A 26,208-nucleotide genomic window follows, 5' to 3' on the forward strand; every position below is an offset into this window, starting at 1 on the left:
CGTAAATAAAGACGATCAAACAGTTGTGAACTAGTGATCTATGTATCCAGCCTTCGATTACATTCGTGGACTCCCCAGTCGAGACTAGATGTCTAGAAGATATTTATCCAGCCTTAGATTTATGGGCGCATGTTCAGTCGAGACTAGGTGTGTAGATGATATTTATCCAGTCTTAGAGTTTTGGACGCATCTTCACTCGAGACAAGATGTGTAGAAGATATTTGATATCCAGTCTTATAGTTATGGGCGCTTATTCAGTCGAGACTAGATGTGTAGAAGATATTTATGCAGCCTTAGATTTCTGGACGCATCTTCAGTCGAGACAAGGTGTGTAGAAGATATTTATGCAGCCTTAGTTTTTTGGACGCATCTTCAGTCGAGACAAGATATGTAGAAGATTTTAATCGAGTCTTCTATTTATGGACGCATATATGGACGAGACTAGATGTGTAGATGGTATTTATCCAGCCTTAGATTTATGGACGCATCTTCAGTCGAGACTAGATGTGTAGATGATATTAATCCAGTCTTCTATTTCTGGACGCATCTTCAGTCGAGACAAGATGTGTAGAAGATATATAACCAGTCTTCTATTTATGGACGCATATTTAGTCGAGACTAGATGTGTAGATGATATTTATCAAGTCTTAGACTCATATTAATGGACGATATTTAGCCGAGAAAAGATGTGCAGAAGATATATATGCAGTGTCAGACATAGTTTTGTGGATTCATCAGTTGTGAATAGATTTCTAGATATTTATTCGGTTTTACACGTATATTTTCACGATTTACATTTGTTGATTCATGATGTTACATCATAGCAATGAAGACTCCCTACTGAGCCTACTCCGCCACACAGACTCACTCACTCACCCCCACTCATACCCCCCCCCACCCCCCACACTTATATAGAGACTCACGCAGCCACACTCATACCCCCCCCCCCCCCCCACACACACACACTTATATAGAGACTCACTCACGCACCCACCCACACTCACCCCATCCCCCCTCACTCTTTCACACATACACACGCACGAACGCACACGCACGCACGCACACACACAAACACACACACACCTAATTCCCTATTGTATGTCTTGTGATGACGAGAACCAGTATCATGTGTGGTGCGTGGATCTGAAATCCTCATGACATGTACTGGACTGAAAAATAGCTATATTCAACCAAGTCTACATCTTGACGTGAAGTTCTTTTATCTTTAAACTCACAAAAGGTTGGGGGGAAATTGCATTTCATTCATTTTTCCGATGGAATTGTGAGACGGGTTCATGCTAAGTTTAAGAACGAAATAAAACAAGAAAAGACAAAACCAAGTAGTTTTGTCAGCTTTAGATAAATCGTTCCCCGAACAACAAAAATCCTTGGTCATCGTAGCGCAGATGGAATAACCTCACTCGATTTGGGAAACAATTGATGCGGTGACCGTACCGGTTATCTCCCCTGCGTATAGTGCAGCGATGCTTTCGCGTCTCTATTTGTCTACTTACTTAGGTTGAAAGTCCTAGAAAAGTTGAGGCGGGGGCGCATAAAGCCCTGTGAACGAGAACCAGAGCATAGCTCAGCGGTTTACCGCTGGTTACTTTACCGTGTCACAGAAAAGTTTACCACCAGTATTCACTCGCCAGACTTGATCACAATCGGTCACTTTGTCAGGAGAAGACCAACCATGGTCGAGCAAGTCTCCTATAAGTTAACTTGAAGAAGCCTAACCCCCCAAGCTTGCCTCAGTCCATACTGCCGATCCAGGCTAGGAAATCAGGCTCTACGAGCAGCGTTTGACAGTCCCACAAAGAAAATTCTCTCCCAGACTGGTTGCGGAAAACGTCAGCTTGACAGAGGACCGGCCATGTGAAATCTGGCCACGGAACGTCACATAAGGTATATAGTATTGTATATGTGTGTGTGTATGCGTATTCCTCAGTATATAATCTATATTTGACTCTGACATAGCTAGTCCGCGTGACCCTCTATGACCTAGCGTCTAAGATATCTAAAAGAACAACACCCTTGAGATATGCGACAGGCTGGTATATCACTACATCGTGTACATGTGTTGCATTCTGTTGCTGCTCATTAATAACAGTAAATGGCTGGTTTGTTAAACACCAGACATGTCCAACGCATACGGCCTTTGTCAAGCAGCAAGCGTTGGTGAATGTCGTAATGTGTGTCTTGTCATTGAGAAGCAGTTCCCGACCAGCGCGGTCAGCCAAGCGTAAAACCACATCGCGTTCGAGGGGTCAGGTCATTTAAATGTGCAGTGGTGGGACTGGCTAGTTCAGCCCATTGTCTATATCACGTGACTTTTAGCATGAACTTCAGATGTAATTCGAGTATGACAATTAATTAGCAAATACACACACTGACATTTTCCGTATTATGTGGAAGTAAGCAGATGTTTTATTGCAGGGTTACACTCCCGGTATAAATATATCCGACGATTTTGCTTTATCTCCCCGTGCGTAGGTTTATCTACCGACAGTTGAATGGGGCGAATCTATGTGTTAGGCACTGCGTGTTTATTATTGTTTACTAGTAAACATCATCTCCACTCCTCGCCAAATTAAAATTATCGGGATGTTGTTGACGTATGTGTAGGTGTTCGCACACATACAAAAAGCGTATCCACAAAATGAAAGGCTGCAGGATATTATTGTTTATTCCTTGTTCGACGAAAGGAAATGGCTGGGCCACTGCAAAGCCTGTGGAAAACTTGAAGTCTAGGCAGTGATTTGAAGTAACCAAACTTTAGGTCAAATTGGATGGACAGGGCTGCTTTGATATTAGACATGATGTGTTTACAGGTATTTGAATATTTTAAGACTTGGTTTATAAACAAACACAAGGCAGCTGTAGATGTAATAGTGACTGCGGCTACTGTGATGACCTTGATCTCTGTCATGAATATTGTATTAGACATCAAACTTAAGTTAGTGATTGGAATATAACTTAAACTTTGTAAAATATTAATACGTTGGCTTTTAGGGGTTCAAACTAAAAATTAAACGCATTTATATGCAGAGTAACCATGGTAACGGAGAACATTTCCGTTTACTCAGACATATCATTTGATATGTCACGATTCGTATATTGAGGTTTTGGAGAAATAACAAATGCTTTACAATAAACATGAATGTGTTGTGAAAAGTAAGCAATTATGTTAAGTTTTAAGTTTCTAGAACTATTGAAATAGTGAAGTAGGCACATTTGCTGAGATTCTGAGACATCCAATGGGATGGATAGCTTCCAAACACGTGTAGAAAATGAATAATAATAACCACAATAAATATCATAGAAAATGAACAACAACAACAACAACAATAATAATAATAATAATAATAATAATAATAAAAATAATAATAATAATTATTATTATTATTAATAGAAAATGAATACTAACAGCAACAACACTCCCACTAGCCCTTTTGATCACATATAGTACCACAACCTATAAACCTTTAGTATTATATTGCATGGACCGAAGGAGATTATTTAAACTATTCTATGTGCCTGTGGTCCGCCCATTCATTATCACATGATTATAGTTATCGGCAGTAACAAATATTGTGTTGTTGAGAGTGTTGTGTTGTAAGTTAACACTCAATGAATTATGACCCTTTTTTATTAACTATGCTTCCAGTGCATCCTAAACATTGTCCATTCACAATATATGACTTGCTATGAAGGGGGCTGACCAGTGCCGTAGCCAACTGCTCCAAATAGAGATTTAACGATAAACTATAGTTATATGTTTGTTGGTAGTTTTGTATTCCTGCAGATTTACACCTATGTAAATTTGCATTTACCTTAGCTCATGCCTACTTGTAAATGTATTTACACAGTGCTCATATTTGTAGCAGTGCATTAGAACCACAGGTTCGTATGTCTAACGTATACATAGTCGTTTTGCCACACTAAGCAATACAGTAAACTACGGTTATAACGAACTCAAAGGGACTACTATTTTTAGTTCGTTATAACCGTAGTCCGTTATAAGCATATATGCAGCATAATTACAGCAAATAGTCGAGACAAAAAGTCAGTTCGTTATATCCGTCAGTTCGTTATAACCGTAGTTTACTGTACTTCATATTTCATTGTACGATCAGCTGTAATGAATTGAATTTGAGTTGAGTTGAGTCTAGTGCAAGTCGTATATTCAGTCGTAGACTTAGAAATTATCACTAGCCCGCCATCCCGAAATGATGTTCCTGGTATAGCGAGGGCTAGTATGATATTATGGGTGTTCTTATCACTGTTCAGGTTAGAAGATTTTCCAGGTTAAATTCTACCCAAGGTAAAGGTCACACGTGTGTGTATTTGTCACACGCACAATTATGTTTCAAACAGGTTTACAATCTGGTCAGCAGGTAGTGTAAATGGCTACTAAACGACCACGTGTGCGGTAATTTTGTATTCTGTGCAAGGTATGAGTTGGGTTCTTTTGCACTGAGAGGTATAGATTCTCTGTATAAGGCAAGTGGGTAGATGGACAAGCCGATGACAATGCTACTTGTGCGTGCTAGGCCAGGTGTGCTGATCATGAAAGGAGTGGAGAGTTGAAGGGGGAGTTCAGGTTGAACGCCCAGAACTGGTGTGTACAGTTATTTCCTTAGCCGGGGGTCCCGTTTCTTCAATGCCCGCCATCGGGGCATCCTGTCCGGTTGTATAATTTGAAGGGAAAATACTGGATTCGTCAAAGCTTCAAATGGGAATTTGCAGGGTTGGGATGCATTTGGAGACAATTGGTGTCGCTGGTATGAAAGACAAGCCAGCGACTGATTAGAATCATAAGTAGGGACACTAATGGCTTTGCTGCTGTTATGTTGTTATTTGTGTGTGTGTGTGTGTGTGTGTGTGTGTGTGTGTGTGTGTGTGTCGCTGTGTGCGCGTGTTCTGCCACAAGTGAACCCTGCTCTTTCTGCACTTACACAACAGACTATTGATTGCATATGTTATATGTCATTAAATTCCTCTTTAGTTTTATACTCTCATATAAATGTCTGAAAGCGACTTTTATGGATAGGTCGCTTTGTGTTTGCCTGTGTAAATTTGTGTTGTGATTTAATTAGAAGTTATGTAAGCCCCGTTTGATGATAGGAACCACATGTGGTTCAGTACAAATATTGAGGCATTCATTTCTCGTAAATTTCTTATTAAGAAATTGTGTAAAACAAATATGATTTAAATGATAATCCATCTGAATGCTTAGCCCAAAGGACAATTCCGGTAAAATCTGTACAAGGTGTTTTGGACCACAACACCTGCTGCTTTGTGCCATGAGCAACATATTCAGAACATAATCAGATGTATATTCCTTGGAATGAGAATTACTTTGATCAACACTTGCATGCTTTGGACATTAAACATTACAAAATATACATATCATGAAGATCAAAAGATGAGACCTCGGACCCCTTCTCTCCTGACTTGATCATGTTATAAATTTAGAAGATAAGAAAGAAGAAAGGGCAGTTGTGGGTTAACTGAACATGTCCCATAACTTACATTAGTTAGTTCAGTTTTCCACCAAAAAGAGCCCTCATCATCCAAAAATCGTTCATTGCAAAACCTTTCTATTAGAATTTATTTGGCTATAAAGTCAAAATATGTTGAATAGTTGGCGACATTTAATATACAAAGAACATAACAACCGTATATATACAGAAACAGAAACTGAAATAACGTACTGTAAACTACGGTTATAACGAACTCAAAGGGATCACTAATTTCAGTTCGTTATAACCGTAGTTCGTTATAAGCATATACAGCATATGTACAGCACATGGTCGGGACAAAACAATAAGTTCGTTATACGCGTGTTCGTTATAAACGTAGTTTACTGTACCCTTTTCAAAGACAACCACACGTTTCAGCTGGATCTTCAGGGAGAATTCAGAATACATCACGACAAAGTGACGTCATAATATAATCAGTACCTGTAATCACTTCTCCCTGGAGATAAAGCTGAAACAAATTCAACAAGTAAAACAATCTGTTGTGTGATTATTTGCGAATTTCTTTACAAACCCACAGATATATATATATATATATATATATATATATGTATATAGTTGTACATTAACAAAATCTAGCTCAACAGCGCCACGTACAGAGTGATATTTGCTTCATATATACGTCGAATCTAGGCATTAAAAAACCTTCAAAATAGAGAAGGTGGTGTTTTAAAAAAACGTTTTCCAACCATGTTCGAGAATTACTGTGAACTTATACTTTGTATTGTGCATATTTTTGTGGGTATTCTTCGTTTTGTTTGTTTTTCTGTAAAGACGTGTGCAACTATTATAATACCAAGAACCAGAACCTTAATAGTGGATAGGTCGGTTAATCAGAACCCCATCACTTTTGAGGCCTGATATAATATTATTTGTACATGTAATTGCCAAAACAACCCGTGATTTGATATATTTTGTTTACAGTGATTTTATTGTATATTTGAAGGCAGAAATGTGTTGGCAAAAATAGATCAATATGACCAGTTAGCATGGTCAGCCAGCACCATGTTCGTGGGCTCCACCAAAGTAGTGAAGCTCACACCCAGTCTCGAAGTCTCCTATTAGTGTGTATCAGGCGCCGGAGTTTGCTCCAGAGATGTGAGAAAGTTCGAGCCCTCCAGGATATGATTCTTTTGTTGGTTAAATCACCCATCCTCCACGATGCTGGGTTTTTGAGCACCATACCTTTCCTGTTATCGTCAGGGGATTGTTCACGTAAAAGTTTGCCACTAACGTGGCTATACCCCCCGCCCCTTAATGCAGAATTAATGACATAATTAAATCTAAACAAACCCTAACCTTTTTTTAACCGAGACTTGTCATAGAAATTGTAACAAAAAGAAGAGTTTGGAACCTAAGTCCATCTTGTTGCCATGGAAACGTAAAAAATATATATTTCTAAAATTTGTAAATAGCAAAAGGCACCAGTTCAGCATGTACCTGACAAACCTGAAAACGTGAAGGACGGGGGAGAACAAGCCTCAAGCCAAATTGGGGAGTGATAGAACTTATTCTTGAAGCACAGAGAGTTATTTCCCTTTCCTCACGCACATTATAATTCCGGAGAAAACCCGGACGGAATACTCCGGACTGAGCCGGTTTTGCAGGTGCACACACCCTTCCATTTCGGGGTACAGGACGGATGGGGACTACTTGAACAGTGGTGGTTTTCACCAAAGTGGAAAACGTCTACCATCTGCATCACTTCGGTCTTTTCGACAACATTAGTCTGATATACATCCACCTGAAGTACCGTTCAAATAATCTGGTACTACATTTGATATTGGGATTAACAAATTCATAATTACATTTGTAGTCGCTTTAAAATTAAATGTGGACGGCATTGCTTACGTCATTCGAATCATATTGTGACGTAAGGTCGTTGACGTCATGCGACAATTCTGCATTTGTCCCCCGCCGTGATATTGCTGGAATATTGCTAAAAGCGGCGTAAAACCATACTCACTCACTCACTCCAAAGGGAGGCTAAAAAAGGTAATGGGTAATAAAGAAATTATTCCATTCGCATCTGTGTTTACGAAACTCGTGTATTACCCACGTTCTCGCTCGGGAGATGCAACAATTCTGAAACTCGTTTCATAAACTCAGTTTGACACGCATGCGCGTGCAATGATCTCTATGTATGTGGCCGGTATAAACGTTAGAGTGAATAATCTGTGTGTAACAGTCGATAGTGCATTAAAGGCCTATTTTTTTACAATGTGGACATCTGCAAAGGCTATTGAGTGATCGAATCTATACACTGGCTAAATAAACAATAATTGAACTTTTACGTGTATGTTTATCCGCATCGACCTGCTTGTTGATTTAGAGACCATACCGTTTTGTCATGGAAGGTAAACGGCTCATTCATCAGACTGGTTCCAAAAAAAATAACAATTAAAAAAAGGAACCCTTCAAGTTTTACTGTTAATTTCTTTGTGGACAATTTTATAAACACTAAGTATAAGTGTGTTTTTTTTTATATCGTGAATCTGATCCCAGTGCTCAAAGCATGTCAGAGTGTTGAAGGTGACAATACTTATATGCGAAATAAGCACACAAAAACTGAAAGATTAATTCATTTTTTATCGGAATCTCCAAACCGTATTTCGAAACTTTTGTTCGGGTACAGGTTATTAGTTTAGGTAATTAATTACCTATTACGACTTATTGTTTCAATGGAGATGAATTATCTCCTAAAGTGCAGAGGAATCGCGTGTCATCTCCTCTTTGATATACCATCAGTCCCAAGATAATGTCTTTAATACCACTACATATTGCCATTTGTTTGTTTGTATATCATACTCGGCAATAGTCCAGCGTCCTGTAAATAATCAGGTCTGGTTCATTACGCCGTGGTGTTATACGATGGCATGAAATCACCAAATCTCCGTGTCTGAAATCCCAAATCCATTAACTCGGCTCTTACGAGAAGTATAGGTTTCTAGGAACCAGTTCTACGCCAGAATACCAACGGGGATGTTGCCATTTAATTAATTTAATATAAATCATCGCCCTTTGCGAAAAATATAATCAACAAGGAAAAGGTAATCAATAATATCTGTTGTTTGTGGCCAAATAATTCTCTCCATGAAATGAACAAATTAGTGAAATATGTCATTTATTAAATAATAATAGTACCAATACTAATACTAATAAGTGTGTAATAATCAGCCCTTTTGAGAAAAACAAACAAACATAGCATCATGACTTCACGAAATGGTTGTGATTCACATTCCACCAAGGGTGAATACTGGGGTGTCTAGACCGACACAAAATAACCCCTTTATCTCCGTACTGAATACACAGCAGGGAAGGGCTTTATTCACACGCTATTGGGTCGCTCACTTTCACAAAGTATAATCATTCATAATCCCCCGATGTCGGCAGCGAGCAGGTCTGTGCATATTGATACACACATGGAAAGGGGGGCGAACCCGTTGCCTCATACCTGTTGTCTCGTCACAGGTGAGTGAGCATGTGCATTGATGCACGTCTTCAATCACAAGAGCACAGCCAAGGCGAGTGTGAGAGACTTGTGGGATAGGTCGTATTTTCTTTCAAGAACCTGCATTTTCCTTGAAAATCATTTTCATGATTATTCTTACACTCCGCGACTTTTGAGTACATATCAGTCATATTGGACGTGTAGTATCGTGTACATGATGTCCTTTAACTATATAACTTCAGAGGAATCTATTAACGTTATTTTCCCCGTGGGTTTACAGCGAAGAACAGGTCTCCGGTAAAGCGTGCTTGTGGTAAGAGCGTCTGATAGAGACGGGACAGTTACAATGTGTGACCTGGATGAATGTGTGTCACCGTGATCCGACGGCATGGACCGTTGATCATGCTGCGAACCACTGGTCAGCTTGACCCATTTGTTAACACACCGTCACGATATATACTACTCTAATGACATTAAAGAACACCCGACTGTTTTTAGATAATATAGTAAATATGCCATGACAGGACACCCGATTTCTTCAAATGACTATTGTAAAACTGTCCTGTCACAGATGTTTTACAAGGCATCATGATATATACTACTCTAAAGAAGTTGAAGAAACATTTTCCATTTGAATATCGTTAATCGGTCATGTTGTATGGAAATATCGGGTGGTCCTTAACTTCTTTTGAGCAGTACACATCGGATATTGCTGACTGTGAGGGCTAAACAACATTATCTCTCTCGCACTCATTTTAATTGGAAATCGGGATGCATACGTACGTGTTTTGTACTGCTCTGTAATTTCAATCAAACCCTTTCAAAAAGTTGTCAGTTCCAGACAAATTAAAAAAAATTATGTCTTGCGCGTGTTACCGATTTGTATATTACCTGTAAGGTCAGAACAGAAATAGGTGTATTCATATGTAATTATAGCGTCGTTTAATGAGCTTATCGACTGACAAAGGTGAAGGTCGCACAAAATACTCTTGCATAGGTAAACCTTCCAACATTATACGTGGCTGAGGGGAGTCATGTGATGACTCACCACGTTTAAATCTTATTTATTGGTATAATTATTTATTTTCATGGAACGAGAATCTGCATTGAACGTTGTATGCCCAGGAACATCAAAATCTTCAAGTCATTTCCTACATGAAATATCGCAACGTATGAAAGGGAGCGAGTATGGTTTTACGCCACTTTTGGTAATATTCCAACCTCGTCTTGGCAGAGGACAGCATACATTAAAGGACCAGTATGATCGTATTTATAGGTATATAGTAATAGGATTATAAATGGTAAATTCGGCTAGGGTCAGTATTGCATTTGGAATTTGGACCTAATCGATATTTTGGAAAATATTTTTAAGAAACAGAACAATTATATGTTGAATAGGAGTGTGTATTCCCACGTCTTTTTTTCAGCGAACAATTAATATTTGGTGGTAAAATCTAAGGTCAAATTATTTCAGGAACAAATTATTTTTTCAAAACATTCCCAAGCTCACTGTCAGACTTTGAAATGGACGGTCTCCAACAGGAAGATAACATGCACCACAACGACCATGCACGCAGGCCCCATATCCCAGCCACGCAGCGTACATTGCGACTGAACTCATCACTCATGGAAGGCGATTTTTCATTCATGTAGGAATGCTGATCATATTCTCAACAACGTTTTTATATCACTCATTCATAATGACGTAAATAGGGCATACACATATAAGGTTGAAGATTACGTGATTAATCCTTCCTCGGGCGAACAGCTTGCCAATAATATTCGCCATACATGGAGAGCATTTCTACAGTTGCATCTGATTAATCCGGACCTTTGGAGCTTAATTTTTTAAAGTCACTTTCAACATGTGCAATAACAGTTAATATTCAATAGTGTATGTTATGGTTTTTTTGTCAATTGAATATTGATAGTTTGTTTATAGTTTCAAGCTCCTGTTTTGACAATGTATGTTTGATATCGAGTGGATTTAAGTTTACCTGTACATAATATAAATAATTCAACGCTGCACTCCACACATCAGCTTGTCGGTATAAAGTCCCTTTGCTTACCTCTGTAACACAACCACACAATATAAGCCATACATAGGTGTTTGGCATTCCGCCAAGGGGTGCGCCAATAATACATATCAGATAAAATCAGCCATATATCTTAGTATTACCAAATACTTCTTGTTTACTTTACCCCAGAGGTCGAATGATAAGTTAATCTTGCCTCGAAACACTTCCTCAAAGAAAGAGGCAACGTTTTTACTTCCATGCCAAAAGATTTGTCGCTGATTACTTGTTAACTTAACCGAACTCGGATTCAGGCTTGTAATGGCGTGGTGGTTTTATTTTTATTTGAAGTGGTTTTGCCTGCGTATTTCAGGCCATTTGTTTGCGTGTCAGTGCGGGGGTGGAAGGCGGTGGTGTTTGGGCTGTAAACATTGATGTACAACACAGAGGATACGGAGAGAATCCCCTGGTTTCCTGTTGAATAAGGGAGACGCGCCTCTGAGCGAATGTCGGTTAATTGATGCGTTGATATTCTCCATTGATGAATGGATACAAGACATACCTACGAGACGGACGAGCGGGGATGCGGGCTGACCGGTCGTAGCCCAGTCGTGGTTAGAGGGACCTTCTATTGTGGTAGAATGTAAGTAGTATTATGTCACTACAGGGATATCCCCTCAAGATCACATCCAGTGTGTAAGGGCAATGTTGGGTAAGGGCGGACCCCAGGGCCAGTGTTGTGTGGACATACAACACTAGGTCCATGAAGCGCGTGACCCGTCTCACTTGTCATAGGTCGTGACACGGATTTTGGACAGAATCTGATTGAATTATTGTAACACATTTAACATGAAAAGATAATGCTGTAATTTAGAGTAACAAAGACATATAAGAGAATTTTTAGTCATTTTTTAAAGTTTATCTTAGTAGATTTTATACATTTGAATGTATAATATAATATGTTCTAATATTCTTGCACGGGATTGTTACATTTAGTTTAATATTTACGCTTCACTGTTGATTTCAGGGTATATATTTTCAACCGATATGTAGATCTATTTAGCTGCGAGAATATATGTGACAATATGTGACACCTTATAGCATATGAGGAACGTTGATATTTTATTGTATACACACCGGATCAGTCGAGGCTCTGTTTATCCGAAAACCCGCCTTTCTAGTTAAAGAGACATTACTACTATTAAAATTGACTCGTTAAGCCGGAAATTCGTTTATCCGAAAGATTTGACTGTGTGAGGTGAAATCAGGTAACGTCATTCAAATATAGTCACTTATATAACGACAAGCTTACGTGTGTGTGTGTGTGTGTGTGTGTGTGTGTGTGTGTGTGTGTGTGTGTGTGTGTCGCTGTGTGCGCGTGTTCTGCCACAAGTGAAACCCTGCTCTTTCTGCACTTACCCAACAGACTATTGATTACATATGTTATATGTCATTACATTCCTCCATAGCTTTATACTCTCATATAAATGTCTGTGTTTGCCTGTGTAAAACTTTGTTGTGATTTAATGAGAAGTTATGTAAGCCCCGTTTCATGCTGGTGTGTGTGTTTTCAGCCACTGTTAAAACAACACTGAATGAGTGTGAACATGTTCTGTGACTATAGAATACAATGTCGGTATTAGTGATGACATTGCCGATTGTCATGTTATACCACCATACTAGCATACATAAGTGGCTAGAAAGTGTACAACGATGAGGTTTGTTTTACTGGTAGTGAGTGAGTGAGTGAGTGAGTGAGTGAAACACCAGTGTTCTTATTGATCCTGTTATTTATTTTGCTTACTATTGTTTTCATTCATCATCTCATTCATCTCCTTGGTTGGTGTGTTAAACTCATATACTAATCAGCTGTCTAGGATTACACCTGAATAAGCCGCGTAGGAGAAAGAAAAAAAAGTACTTCTCTCGTTGAAGACCAAAAAATGATAATTAAGAAGCAGCAGCTCGAAAACGATTTGTTTTTTTAAAAATTTAATAAATTGATATGCATTTTAGTATGTTGTAAATATTTAACAGTGCACGTAGGCTACAGTGCCTCGTGAATTATTTTACTGGTTGATCATCCTCATTAGTGTGCGACTTAAATAAGGGTCTGGGTAATTATTGAATGTTTCAAATGTAAAACAAGAAACCTTTCACTGTTTGTTATTTAATAAGGAGAGTGAAATTAAACGTTGGAAATGAACCTCGTTAAAACATTTCCCACTTAACTTCGGTTGTATTATATGCAGCCTATACATCGAGGTAGATTTGATAGTTGCCATACGAATTAGGATGAGTTAAGAGTACGAATTCTGTATTCAATATCCGGAGGAAAATAGTGCGTATGATCACGTGACAGTATGAGCGCCCTTAAACCGGAGGAACGCTGTTTCATCTTCTATATGTGTCGGTGGTCATCAATGACGAAGTTGCTGGGTCGTAACCCGGAATATGTCCTTACAAGCAGACGTCGACAAACTCGTACTCGTTCATATTCTTGGAAAATACTGGGGAAAATAATTTTGCCTCAGATAATAATAATAATTGTTCACTGGACATGCTTGATGACCTGAAACATATGTTGTTGAAAGAAAAAAAATATTGTTCGACTCGTCCTTTAAATGAAAAAAATGATACCATGAAGCAATGATCGAAAAAACTATTCTGTTTCTTAGTCCCCGGCATCTCCCAGAAAACTAGATGTCCGGGCCGTTAGTTGTGTGAGAATATGTGCGAATACATCAAACCATATTGCCGTTAGTACCATTACATGGCATTGACAGTAGTAAGTTAACTAGTATCTTATCTTTAAAAAAATGCAGATTTATGGTCAGGTTTACTTCATGCCTATTTAACACATGTGTATATGGTGAAAATGAATATATTGTTCGATAGTGATAAAGACATATATAGTTTCTTAGATACATACGGGGAACAAAAATAGATTGTTCTTAAAACAGAGTCTCCAGAGGGGTAAACCACAGATAGGCGAAACCGTGATGATATAGCTTTTGTTTGTTGTTTAACGCGACACTCCGCATAATTCGAGCCATATGTCGGCAGTCTGTAAATAATTGATTTTGGACCAGACTATCCAGTGACTGACATCATCAGGATCAATCTACGCAGTTGGGAAACGATGCCATGTATAACTAAGTCAGCGAGCTTGACCACCTGTTCTTTCGGTCGCCTCTTGGACAAGCATGGGTTGCTGGAGGCCAATTCTATACCGGGTATTCACGCGGCGATAATATATCTAGCTACTAATTCTCTGTAATGCCTCACGATAAGCCATGACTGTACATATTTTATATTTACATAGGTACACTACTCAAAAGATGTTTAAGAACACCCGATTTTTTTTCAAATCACCACATACAGTTAATCTGTTATAGGTGGTGGACATTTCGAAGCCTTCCAATTGTGGATGTTCTTTAACTTGTTTTGAGTAGTATATTCCATATCACACCATGTCAGTGTGACCTCTAAGTGTGAATGAAAAATGTTCTCAATAAAATGGTAATTATCAAAGAGATACAACAATAGCATGAATGTATATGGGGCTTGGTGTACTGTTACCAGTAAAGCGTTGCATCACTTATAGCTGAATGAATAAACGTGATATGATATTGTTGTTTTGGTCGTGATACTGTGATACTTAATATCTCCATATCTCGTGTCAGTCTAATTGCGTCTCTGTGTATATATAATTAGATCATGGAAACATGCCCGTTATGAATGGGTTGACAAGATATTGTGACCAAACCCCGACCCAATAAGTACAGAACGGTTCATTCTCAAAGTGAGTGATTGAGTTGGGTTTCGAACCCACAATCATAGGTTTCTGGCGTGCCCAAGGGACGCAACTCTGCACTGACGCCTTAGACGACTGGGTCACCCGTGTCCCCTCATTCGCAAAGACAATAATACTGGTGAAAACATATTCGACAACCAAGAACTTTGGGCTTACATTCCATATTTAGGTTTCAGCTCACTGCTTGAATGTATAGTCCCCAAGAGGTTAGTGCTTATAGCGTGTTCTCGTAATCTTATTATTTACCTTTAGCGACCGTCTGTAGCTTATGTTACTGTAGTGAATGAGTTCGGTTTTACGCCACTTTTAGCAATATTTCAGCCAGATTACGACGGGCAATAAGAAGCAATTCACCAATTGTTTGCACGTTGGGAGTCGAACCCGGGTCTTATGCGTGACGAGCCAACTGTCAAAATAGGCTACATTCAGACATCAGAGATAAATTACAGTGAAAGTTCTCGGGGCCATCGAATAATGTCGAGTTATCCGTATTTCGAGACCATATTCGAGATAATTTCGGGATCAAAACATCGTTTTGAAGAGTGTGAAGGGTGACATGTCAACGTGCACTTGGATGGACAGATTTATTGGCCTTATTTATTATTTAGTAACCAACCATTGCTGAAACGGTGTTGACGTGCAGGGGTTCGATATTGCAAAACCTCCAAAACACTTAATGGGCATCTCGAGCAGAACGTCAGAAGTGTTGCTTTTGACTTTCAAGTCGTGTGAAGTGTTAGTTTCTTCTTATGAAAGTTTGATAGTACCGGGGCAAGTTTGTTATATTCAAGTCTCTAAGGTGCCGCAATTCAATGTGCAGAGTTGCGTCCCTTGGGCACGCCAGGAACCTATGAATGTGGGTTCGAACCTCTCCCCAATTATGTTTCAAGGCTTGTCAGCACCATACCCGTGCTCTTGGGTTTCACCAACGTGGTAACCGTCTGAGACCTGCATCACTTTAAGCTGACACGCCGTGATATAAACGGAATACTGTTCACAGCGGCATCAAACCCAACTTATCACTCGTTATATTCAACATTACTTTATTCACACAAACAATAACTTCGGTATACCCGGCTATAGTTGACTATTTGGAGATGAACTGTTTGTTCGTTATAAACGACTATAGTTGACCATTGCAGATGAACTGTCTGTTCGTTATACCCAGCTATAGTTGACCATTGCAGATGGACTGTCAGTTCGTTATACCCAGCTATAGTTGACCATTGCAGATGAACTGTCAGTTCGTTATACCCAGCTATAGTTGACCATTGCAGATGAACTGTCTGTTCGTTATACCCAGCTATAGTTGACCATTGCAGATGAACTGTCTGTTCGTTATACCCAGCTATAGTTGACCATTGCAGATGAACTGTCAGTTCGTTATACCCAGCTATCGTTGACCATTGCAGATAAACTGAACAACAACAGTATTTAGTAAACACATGTTATCCCTTGATCAGGCTCGAGGTCTGCATTTATATGGAATCTCTGTTCAGGTATGTTCAGTGGTGGTCTGTGATTTTATCGAAAAAAATAAATTGTCCCCGATATTTCTTGAGAAAAATAATTACGCTTCAGACTGTTGAAAAAAGAAGAAGAAAAAGCCTGACCCAAAAATCGCATTGTTGCAAGGTTTTTTTCTTAAAATATATTCAGGCTCATAGTTTTGAATTATTTTTTTTATCTGGTTTTGACACTTTAGCTAAAAACTATCAAATGTTCCTTTCTGCAGTGGTCACAAGTTCTCTTACAACGCACGAGTCATTCTGAAGTCAGACCACGTGTAACCGTCGATGGTGTCATGCGATTGGCTGCTCATTAACACTCACCCTGCCCATGCCCGACCTGCTGTGTATTTAGATAGCGCCTTGCTTAACTCTCGGAGCTTTGACAGAACACCAACCGCAAGTAATCACTAAACGGGAGGGACGTCCCACTGAGGTTGTTATTGCTCTTACTGGACGCGAGGCTACTTTCCAGGTCGGACGCCTGTAAGTATAGTGATGTTTGGACATGTTATGACAGTTTGCTGAATTCCAGGGGTGTGTAATAGGCCCAAACGATTTTACTTTGTTTTTGATTAGTGAAACACTCTCCTTTCCCATTGTCATTTACTTTTTACATTGTAAGATCTCTCTCTCTCTCTCTCTCTCAAATGTTTGAAGGTCTATATTACGATATACAAAGTTTTTCATTCGTGGGATAGACTAAGGTCACAGCTCGAACTGTGTATGTTTGTAACCTCTCTGTTTCAGTATTATTATTCAGTAGTGGTGTCGCGCTCTTGTGATATTGGATTTAAAAAAAATCTCATTTAGCTATAGCACCGTGAACGCGAATTTCCATTAGGATCAAAATACGACATGGTCCAAATAAACACACGTGTTTCGTGAATTGTTGTGCATTACATTTTGATACAAACTTTAACCAAATCCCGTCTCGATCACATATGTACGTGGCTAGCCGTGTAGATTTGAATGAGTATTACTTAGTGCAGTATGAATGAATATTATACTGAATGGATTAACCACATCGTGAATGGTTAGTTGACAACAACAGTTCCATGTACTTGAATGAACTAGATATACCCACCCTAGGTGATCTCGAGTACAGTGTGCTTGGCCAAGCATGTCTTTGATTGTTGATCGCCTTCTTGCAAGGGGTAAGATATAATCTGTAGTCCACTCATCGAAACTGTTTCAGCTTAGGTTTATCCTTCAGTGATTCGCGGGACGAATATTTCTCAGTGTAACGTCTTGCGATTATTTTTATGACTTCAGAGTGTTATAATGAACACATATTTTCTGGACGACGTAGACAACTTTGTAATATTATATATGCTGGGCTGTTTTGAAGCGTGTTTCGGCATTGCTGATATATAATGTCGAATACTGGGCGATACTGCAGCAACGTGGACTACAGTGGGACTGTATGTTATCAACAATAGTGTGTTGTGGGAACACACACACACACACACACACACACACACACACACACACACACATGGTCGGCCGCTATTTGTGTAATCAGTACAGCCGGAATATTTGACTGATTCTGTCAAATAAAATGCATGTTAATTTCATTTCGTGGACTGTCTCAGCAGATATTTGCATTTGTGGCAGCCTGTTTAACATTTAACGTCTTCATGCATGATAAAAACACAGGAAAGAACGTCGTGCCTTGTGACGCAATTCAACAGTTAAAAAGCTGCACGTGTATTTGAAAGTGTTAAGTATCACGGCCTTGAAATTCCCTTTTTTGTATGTTGTCCTTTCTGATTGTCCTGGCCAGTCCTCTTGTTGCTTACTTATTATTGTCGGATGAGTGAGTGAGTGAGTGGGGAACTATTGAGTTAGTAAAAAATACCATTCCTGTAAATGCTTGGAACAAATATTTTGGGATTTTGTTTTAGACTCAATAGTTTTTGAGTCAGTGTATCAAAACAACATTTTTTCTCGAAAATGAGGAGTCATCGAACATTATTTGTCATAACCTGAGGACAAATCTATGTTACCATCATTTTCAGGTAGATTCATTTTTCAAAATATCTCCTCTGCTTGCTTTTTTATTTATTGTTCATTCCCGTTTTCTACAGGCGTGTTACAGCTTGAAGTGCTGACTGTTACATAAAACTACATTCACTTATTCACTATTTGTCTACGGAAATGGGACCCTTGATGTATTTCTAAATCAAACTACAATAAAATTTACCGAACGTTTATTTTAAGAATTAAATATGGCAACCTGACATCAATTATATCACTTCCTATTTTATTAATTACTTTGATGAATGGGCAGGAACCAGCGGTTTGCGGGGGTGTTTCTGTATTGCAGATATATTGTTGATCGTTAGAATAAGAGTGTATCATGCAACACGTCGATCGACAGATAATGACATAATAAATTGGGCTACTTCATATCAGTGTTTGGTTTTGGTACCGTCCTGTAATGTGTTAAATAAATGACAATGCTATCCCATACAATCATCTCATCAAAGTTTCATTAATTGGGAAATACATTATCCAGATGTACGTTTGAAGCATGGGGCACATTATTAACCATGACATTGATCCTCATAGCTGCTGCTTTTCCCCAAGTTATCTCTACGACATGGACAATACCATCCCCGCCATTACGCTCACCCACGCACGTACATGTGGGAATATTATGCATTTAATTATGGTTAATTCATTTATGGTAATATGAAATTGTGATATTTGATTATCGATAAATCTTGAATTGGATGCGATGACAGTGTGATTTATCACTTGGATTAAAATATTGACAGGCAATGTCTCGCAGATCAGGTAGACAAAGGTTTCCGAAAATGTCGATGAGAAAAGGAGTAAGGTTTAAGTCGCTGTTAGGGGCATTACAGTTAGATCAGTGCGGGGGACACTAACAGTTGGTACACTCCTTGTACCAAAGTGGAAAATTAAACCCATGTCTTTAGGCTACCCCTTTCCAAGATAATATGTGTGACGGCGCCCCGATGCGTTACATTGCATCCAAAACTGGCTCCCACAGGAGATATCGCTTGGATGAGATCAAGCGATATCTACACTGTAGATATCGCTGCAATGAAATTACATCACAATGCTTTGCAGACCATTGTAACATCACTGGTTACCATGACGTCACAATCAAATGACATCACTAATGGCTCTGCTACTGAAGCTGTTTGCAGTACTTTTTACACTGAAAACACTGCTAATTACTGTCTACAAATGGAAAACGTTGATAAATAAAACAGATTCCCTATTCATTACACATAGGGTTAGTAATAACCGAGTTCTTGAAAATCGTATTTGGACTTTTGCAATTATCACTTCTTGCGCGCCAGTGTATTGTTTTCGTCATCTAGACGGTATTGTTTACGTCATTCGAATCGTATTGTGACATGAGGTCGGAATGACGTCACATTAGAAATGACGTCATAGCTGAATATTTTTGACGTCATTCGTCCTTTTCTTGGACAGCGGTGGTGATCAGTGCATTTTTCTAAAAGGGAGCTCAAAAGGATTAAGACATAATGGATAATAAAGAAATTATTACACTCGCATGTGTGTCATACTGATTTTACGAAACGAGTGTCAGAATGCCTGTATTACCCTCGCTGTCACTCGGGGAAAACAAGAGTTCTGACACTCGTTTCGTATAATCGGTTTGACACACATGCTCGTATAATATCTTAGTGCGTGTATTCCGATACCGGTGCTTCGAAGTTCTGCAAAACATTGCGAATACGAAGTTTACGACAACGCTTCATGTATCTTCCCTGTTTGAATGCGATTCGCGAAGAGGCTCTCGAGTAATGGAACAGATAATCAACCATTATAGACAAAAATAATATTTTGTTATGTTTGTTTATCAATCTATCTGGGAAGGGATACGCATCTCAACTTCTGCAGCAAACTTAAAATGTGTACCATTGAAAGATCTTATACATTATGGTACCTTCCAAGCGTAAATGTATCAATTGCAAGCCTGAAACTACATCATTTGAATATCGTTCACGTTACCAACAAAATAGCACGACTATTTAACTTTTGATCACAAAATGCACTCCTACATTTATTCAAGCTGTATTCGCTCTTAGTAGGAACTATTTTTTGTATCAAATTCGCCAAAATTTCCATCCTTTCTTCAGTTTTACAAAGCGCTCTCAGAACCTTAAACTAACTTTGCAAAATGTATTTTCAGGTGATCACGCAACGTTCTACCAACATGGCGGATCTGATGGAGATGGAATCACACGACAACCTGACCCTTGACATGCTTGAGATAGACGTGAACTACACTGACAACAGAGACCTTTTGACTCTCAACAATGACAAGGCGTTCGTCCTGTTGCCCGTCGTTGTGTACGTCATTGTCCTCATGGTATGCGGCTTAGTAGGAAACAGCTTCGTCTGCTACATCTACAGATGCAGGTTCCGGAGAAACACTTCCAATTTCTTTATAGTCTTCCTAGCAATAATGGACCTGTTTTGCTGCTGTGTTGGGATGTCGTTCGAACTGTCAGACCTTTTGCTTCCATACCTGTTCAATGCTCCCGCAGCGTGCAAGATATTTAGGTTCATTGAGACTTGGGCTTCGGGAGCGTCGGGGTTGGTGCTTGTTTGTGTTGCCCTAGACAGATACTACAAACTGTGCAAACCAACAGAAAGATTTTCTCTCAAGCGAGCAAAGATATTTTGCTGCGTCGCTATCTTCATTGCGTTAGTCATGGCAGTGCCTTCGTTGATAGTGTTTGGGAAAAGGACAGTTGAAACTGAGGTTCCGGGAATCAATGGGACAGAGTGTTCCACGGACGACGAGATGCTGGATAGTCCTCTGAGGATCGTGTTCTACGTCACTATGTCGGCAACGTTCCTCGTCAGCCTTATTTGTCTGATAACACTTTACAGCTTAATTGGCTTCAATTTATGGCAGAGGAAGCACAAAAAGATGGGAGAAAAACTCAAACCAAAGGGAGACTACCCGCGAACTCATCGATTTGTCAACAGTGATAGTTCATCCTTCTCCAGTCTGTCAGACGAGACCAAAAAGACTCAGGGCTATGTACAGAGCCACGTGGGCATACAGAAGACAGACACTATGCGGCAGGCCAAGGGGTACAAACCTAATCAGGGCATGGGACACATATCTCTCAAGACAACCCGTCTCACTTGCATCTTTTTTGTTCTGTCAGTTTCGTTCGTAGTGAGTTTCCTCCCTTGGATTTTAGCCAACGTTCTCAAAGTGACAAAAGCAGCCTTTAACCCCTTTTCTTCTGACGCTATGGAAGTTTTGTATAATTTCCTTGTGAGATCCCACTTTATTAACAGCTCGGTTAACCCCATCATCTATAGTATACTTAATAGTCAGTTCAGGAAAGAATGTAAAGTCGTGTTTAAACGAATGTTTAAAACTTGCAAACGGTGAGACAAGCAATAGCCAAACAGTGGAGAAAGGACCAATTTAATTTTGACATCATTTTCATGTGGCATATTTATCGCATAAGTTCACACTGTCCTGAATGTCGTATCACCTAGTGTGGAGGAACCATTGATATGTCACAAGGTTATATGAACAATGCAGTCACGCACCATTTCACCATTGTGATCAGGATAAATACACAGTCCGCTATACGTGTATGGAGACTGTCGCCATATACACCTGGGAGACTAAGATTAACGACATCTTTTTGAAGCGTCGGGCTGAAGTCCATTGTGCAACTGTATCTCGTGGCCGTCAGACTCGAGGCCTGTATGGTTACCTCCCCTTGTCACAACTATATCAATCGGAACACATCGGGTGTTTATGTCATCCCTTGTTGCAAATATATCAATCAGAACACACCGGGTGTTTACGTCATCCTTTGTCACAAAATATAGCCATCGAAAGACATCGGGTGTTTACGTCATCCGTGTTATCCGGAAATCATTATATTGAGAAACGTGTTCAGCCGGAGCGACAGATATAGACTGGTAATTCAGTTAATAATAGCTGTGGAACTTTCACATGCATTACGCTAAGGCATATGTTTCTTTTCGTATAAAGGAGACGAGTAATGTATTACCATTGGGGCCTTGACGTGTGATACATGTGTGCTAGTTTCAGTGATCTAGCAATGGACACATACTCCCTAACAGCCAGTTCAAGACATTTCAGTCGATTGTATAAATCGAAACACGTTTGTATCGCAATAATTAAATCACCTGTTCGTTGGATAGGTTTAACAACCTATCTTTATACTTACTTTTACATTTTAAAATGATGTGTAAAGGGAAAATTTGGTAGAGCCTTATTTTCTACTGTCCCAGGTCGTTATTGGGCTGAAATAATGCCGATGCGACGTTTCTGTTTGAGGACTCTGTTAGAAAAGCTTTTTAAATTTATGGGAAGATTCCATATTCTGGTATAATATTGTCGTTTGTCTCCTATTACAAATTGATGATAAGTTAATAGTTTCACAAGCGGTGGCAATTTCGACTTTCAAAAAATTAATTAGTTTCGGTCGGCCGTGAAATAATATTTATTTTGAAGTTATCCCTAGGAGACTCATCTTGCATACTTGTATTCACCTTTATCAGAATCGTTGATTTGGTCCCTTGCTTGTCACGATAACATAGATTGACTCCATCCTTCTTTATAAACCATCACTGTCGCATAAATTTGTAGCTCACCTGGTCCCAAGGTTCTGGTGAGGTTATGTCATGGCAAGGTACACGTCGATATGTTGCATGGATGAGCCCTAAAACATGGTTTGTTTTTTTAAAGTGGCCACTATATTGAAAATACCATAGTGGTCTTCGTGGTAATTCCATGCCCTAGTGTAAACGTGGATTATACAGTGTTAATGTCAGTTGATAACGTCGCAAACATCCACTGTGTCACTTTAGGTATGATCATGTTAAAAACATGCATACCCCAGAACCATTCAGTACCGTTAGTAATCCAGCTAACGCTTCTAATCTCAACGATTCAGGTGAGCTACATAACCTTTGACCTTGATTTGTTAAGTTAAGATAGTTAACTATTCACTGAATATTCAAACCATACATTTGTAATGTTTCATATTGAAGCATTCCAGGGAGCTACAAACACATTATTGAGTGGGACGATAACAGTGTATACTCGCTAATTCCAACTGAATAACAGAAGGTGATATCTGGAGACGTTACTAGAACCTCGAGGGGCGGGTGGAATTGGGGAGTTGGGGGACACCGTGATGGATGGAGCTGTCTATATATTCAGTGTAGGTGGCGACATATTAATTACTTCTTTGGGATAGTCTGCCTAACAAAAGAATGAAGAATTATTTTCAAGAACTAATGTTTACTTTTCAACTTCGTATCAAATAGGTCGTTTGTTGGCCTGGAACTAAGTATAATCGCACCAACAGAAGGCACCCTGGTATTACGGGACACCGGGTGGTCGCATCACGTTCCTGTTTCTTATGACGACCATGTATATTCTCGACATTTTGTGTAGGCATGGTCAAATTGAAAGTAATGACTAAATATGTATACGACCCACCATTCGGGAACGCACATTAATTCAGGGTATTCACCCATGTGTGCACGAAATGGATGACCATGCCCTATTAGGTACTATGTATCGCAGAAAATCTTATTTTTATGATAAATATTGAAAGCGTACAATAACTGTCCTGTTTCCTGATCTTGCGCATCATTGCGTTGGATTTTTCGTGGGCTCGTTGTATTCTCCACAAAAACCCCATTGTTTTAAATGACCGGCCTCGAGCGCGGCTGAAACAAGGGAGATAACTGTAGCACCTGATACTGTACGAGAACCTCTGTGATAAGTCTGAAGAAATTGTCATCACAATATCGGATGAGAATTTGTATTTTTTATCGGTTTATGTCGTGGTTTTTAACGACTGAAATAAAGTGTTCAAAGAGAAATGTGTTGTTTATCTTCAAGCATGAGGTCACCAGGACGCAGAGTAGGGCGTTATCTCTGTGCCGTCCGTCGGAGTGAGTGCCCCGTGATCCGAGACAACTATAAGAAAACAACTGTCTCTCATGGGAAGACTTATTTAGTGAGCGATCGGACCCAACGAGTTATGTTGGTCACGTATATCCAGCGGTTTTCTTGTTCCCATACCTCCAATTCAATGGGGGCGGTGGGGTAGCCTAGTGGTTAAAGCGTTCGCTTGTTACGCCGAAGACCCGGGTTCGATTCCCCACATAGGTACAATGGGTTAAGCTAATTTCTGGTACCCCCGCCGTATATTTCTGGAATAATGCTAAAAGCGGCGTAAACCATACTCTCTCACTTACTACAATCCCATGAAACAACTGTCAACAATAACTGTTTTTACAATGAGGAATACTGTTTTGTCAGATTTTATTATTAGCAACCTCTTGAAACGAGATAGCATATTTGAAGGAAAAAAACAACACCGAACCTATTGATTGATTCATTTTCAGTGACGATGGTGTAACGCTAGCTGCACAATATCCTCAGTCCGTGAACGTATATCATTCATACACATATTGGACGTGCGATGGACTCGTCATGTGCCAACGATGAAATGTTGAATAGTATTATATTAAAAAACTCATGAAACCCAAGGTAGTGTTAAGGGACTTAACAAATATGTACGTGTAAATCGTTGTCCAAGCAGCCGGCAACTCGACTGGAATATTGCTGAGCACGGCGTACAACATTATATTTACCCTTGTATATCGGTATGGACATAGACAATGAACTACTCTGCTTGTTGAAACATGTCACTGAATAATCAATCAATGTCTATATCAACTGGCAGAGAACCACACCCGTGCACGTGGGTTTTACCAAAGTGGGAAACCACTAAGGTCTGCCTTATTTTCCTCTCACATCACCACTCACCCCCCCCCCCCCCCCCCCACCCCCCCCAACCCCACCCCGAAGTACTGTTCAGATACTCATTCACTCAATTGTTTCAATAAATAAAACGTGTTCGAAGATTAGCTTTCAAACAATTACTTGTAAGGCGTCTTTATCAGCAATATGCCAGCTTTACATCACAAAAATAATTTAATATCAACGTCACAGGAAACTGATATGTTAATATGGGTAATAAGTCGATCTTAGGGAAATCACAAGTAGTATATTACACGTGACACATCACACGGAAGCCCGTTACCTCACCAGCAGACAACAACAGGATGCCGACACGGATGCTGAATTGGCTGAACACTTCCGTAGCGACAAGACGTAACAGTGACCCAACCAGTCGCCATGTCGCCATGCTGCCCCCTACTGGCCGTGTTTGTCAATACCGGATAGATATTTAAGCTTCTTAGTGCGTCGTTCCTCTGAATCTCAAGGCGGATCCATTCAGATTAATATGGGTTCGTTTGGCGTGGGGGTATTATTTTGAAATATTATTTTCAATTGACTGCATAAGTCCCCTATGTCCATATTGGACCTAATGGACCCAAACCACCCTGTTACGTGATTTATCTACATGGCCTTGAAATGTGAGATGCCTACCCCGCCCTCTTCTGAATCCCAAAGAGCATCTTATTTTTCAAAAAAATTGAATTACTGAAAAAATTATCTAAAAAATAAAATGTATAAAAGAATTTGTTACGTCACGTTTATTATTCTATATGTTGAATTTGAGTACAAAACACGAATTTATTGGCGTCCCTCGCACCACAGCGCTGATTTCTGGGGTTGGCGGCCTTTATTGGCACATTGCACTTCAGAAGTTTCAAACATGATTTGATCAATGGCAACCACGGTGGATATTTCGAAAATAACTACCATTTACACCTCTGACATTTCTAAGTTCAATTGTCAATTAGATATCACAACGTGTTGGTCACGTTTGATATACTACTCAAAAGAAGTTAAGGATCACCCGATTCTTTCATA

The 26,208-nt window shown here is 39.5% G+C and overlaps 1 protein-coding gene across 3 annotated transcripts; it reads left to right on the forward strand.

Moving 5' to 3' along the window:
• Nucleotides 1-1,556: 1,556 nt before the first annotated feature.
• Nucleotides 1,557-24,231, forward strand: LOC139443068 (orexin receptor type 2-like). 3 transcript variants are annotated; one of them, XM_071223998.1, is made up of 3 exons: nucleotides 11,460-11,652; nucleotides 16,562-16,820; nucleotides 20,533-24,231. In XM_071223998.1, exon 3 carries the CDS (start codon nucleotides 20,557-20,559, stop codon nucleotides 21,754-21,756), a length of 1,200 nt encoding a protein of 399 aa, XP_071080099.1. In that variant the 5' UTR covers nucleotides 11,460-11,652; nucleotides 16,562-16,820; nucleotides 20,533-20,556; the 3' UTR covers nucleotides 21,757-24,231. The 3 variants fall into 3 exon arrangements, with proteins under 3 accessions (XP_071080098.1, XP_071080099.1, XP_071080097.1); XM_071223997.1 differs by lacking the exons at nucleotides 11,460-11,652; nucleotides 16,562-16,820 and adding an exon at nucleotides 1,557-1,905; XM_071223996.1 differs by lacking the exon at nucleotides 16,562-16,820.
• The last annotated feature ends 1,977 nt before the right edge of the window (nucleotides 24,232-26,208 follow it).

This window comes from Haliotis cracherodii, unplaced genomic scaffold, assembly GCF_022045235.1.
Source record: "Haliotis cracherodii isolate W230 unplaced genomic scaffold, xgHalCrac1.p SCAF_5, whole genome shotgun sequence".
Classification (NCBI taxonomy): Eukaryota; Metazoa; Mollusca; class Gastropoda; order Lepetellida; family Haliotidae; genus Haliotis; species Haliotis cracherodii.

Coding starts and splice junctions, on each gene's coding strand:
- LOC139443068 (XM_071223997.1), top strand. CDS start 20,557: ATGGCGGATCTGATGGAGATGGAATCACACGACAACCTGACCCTTGAC.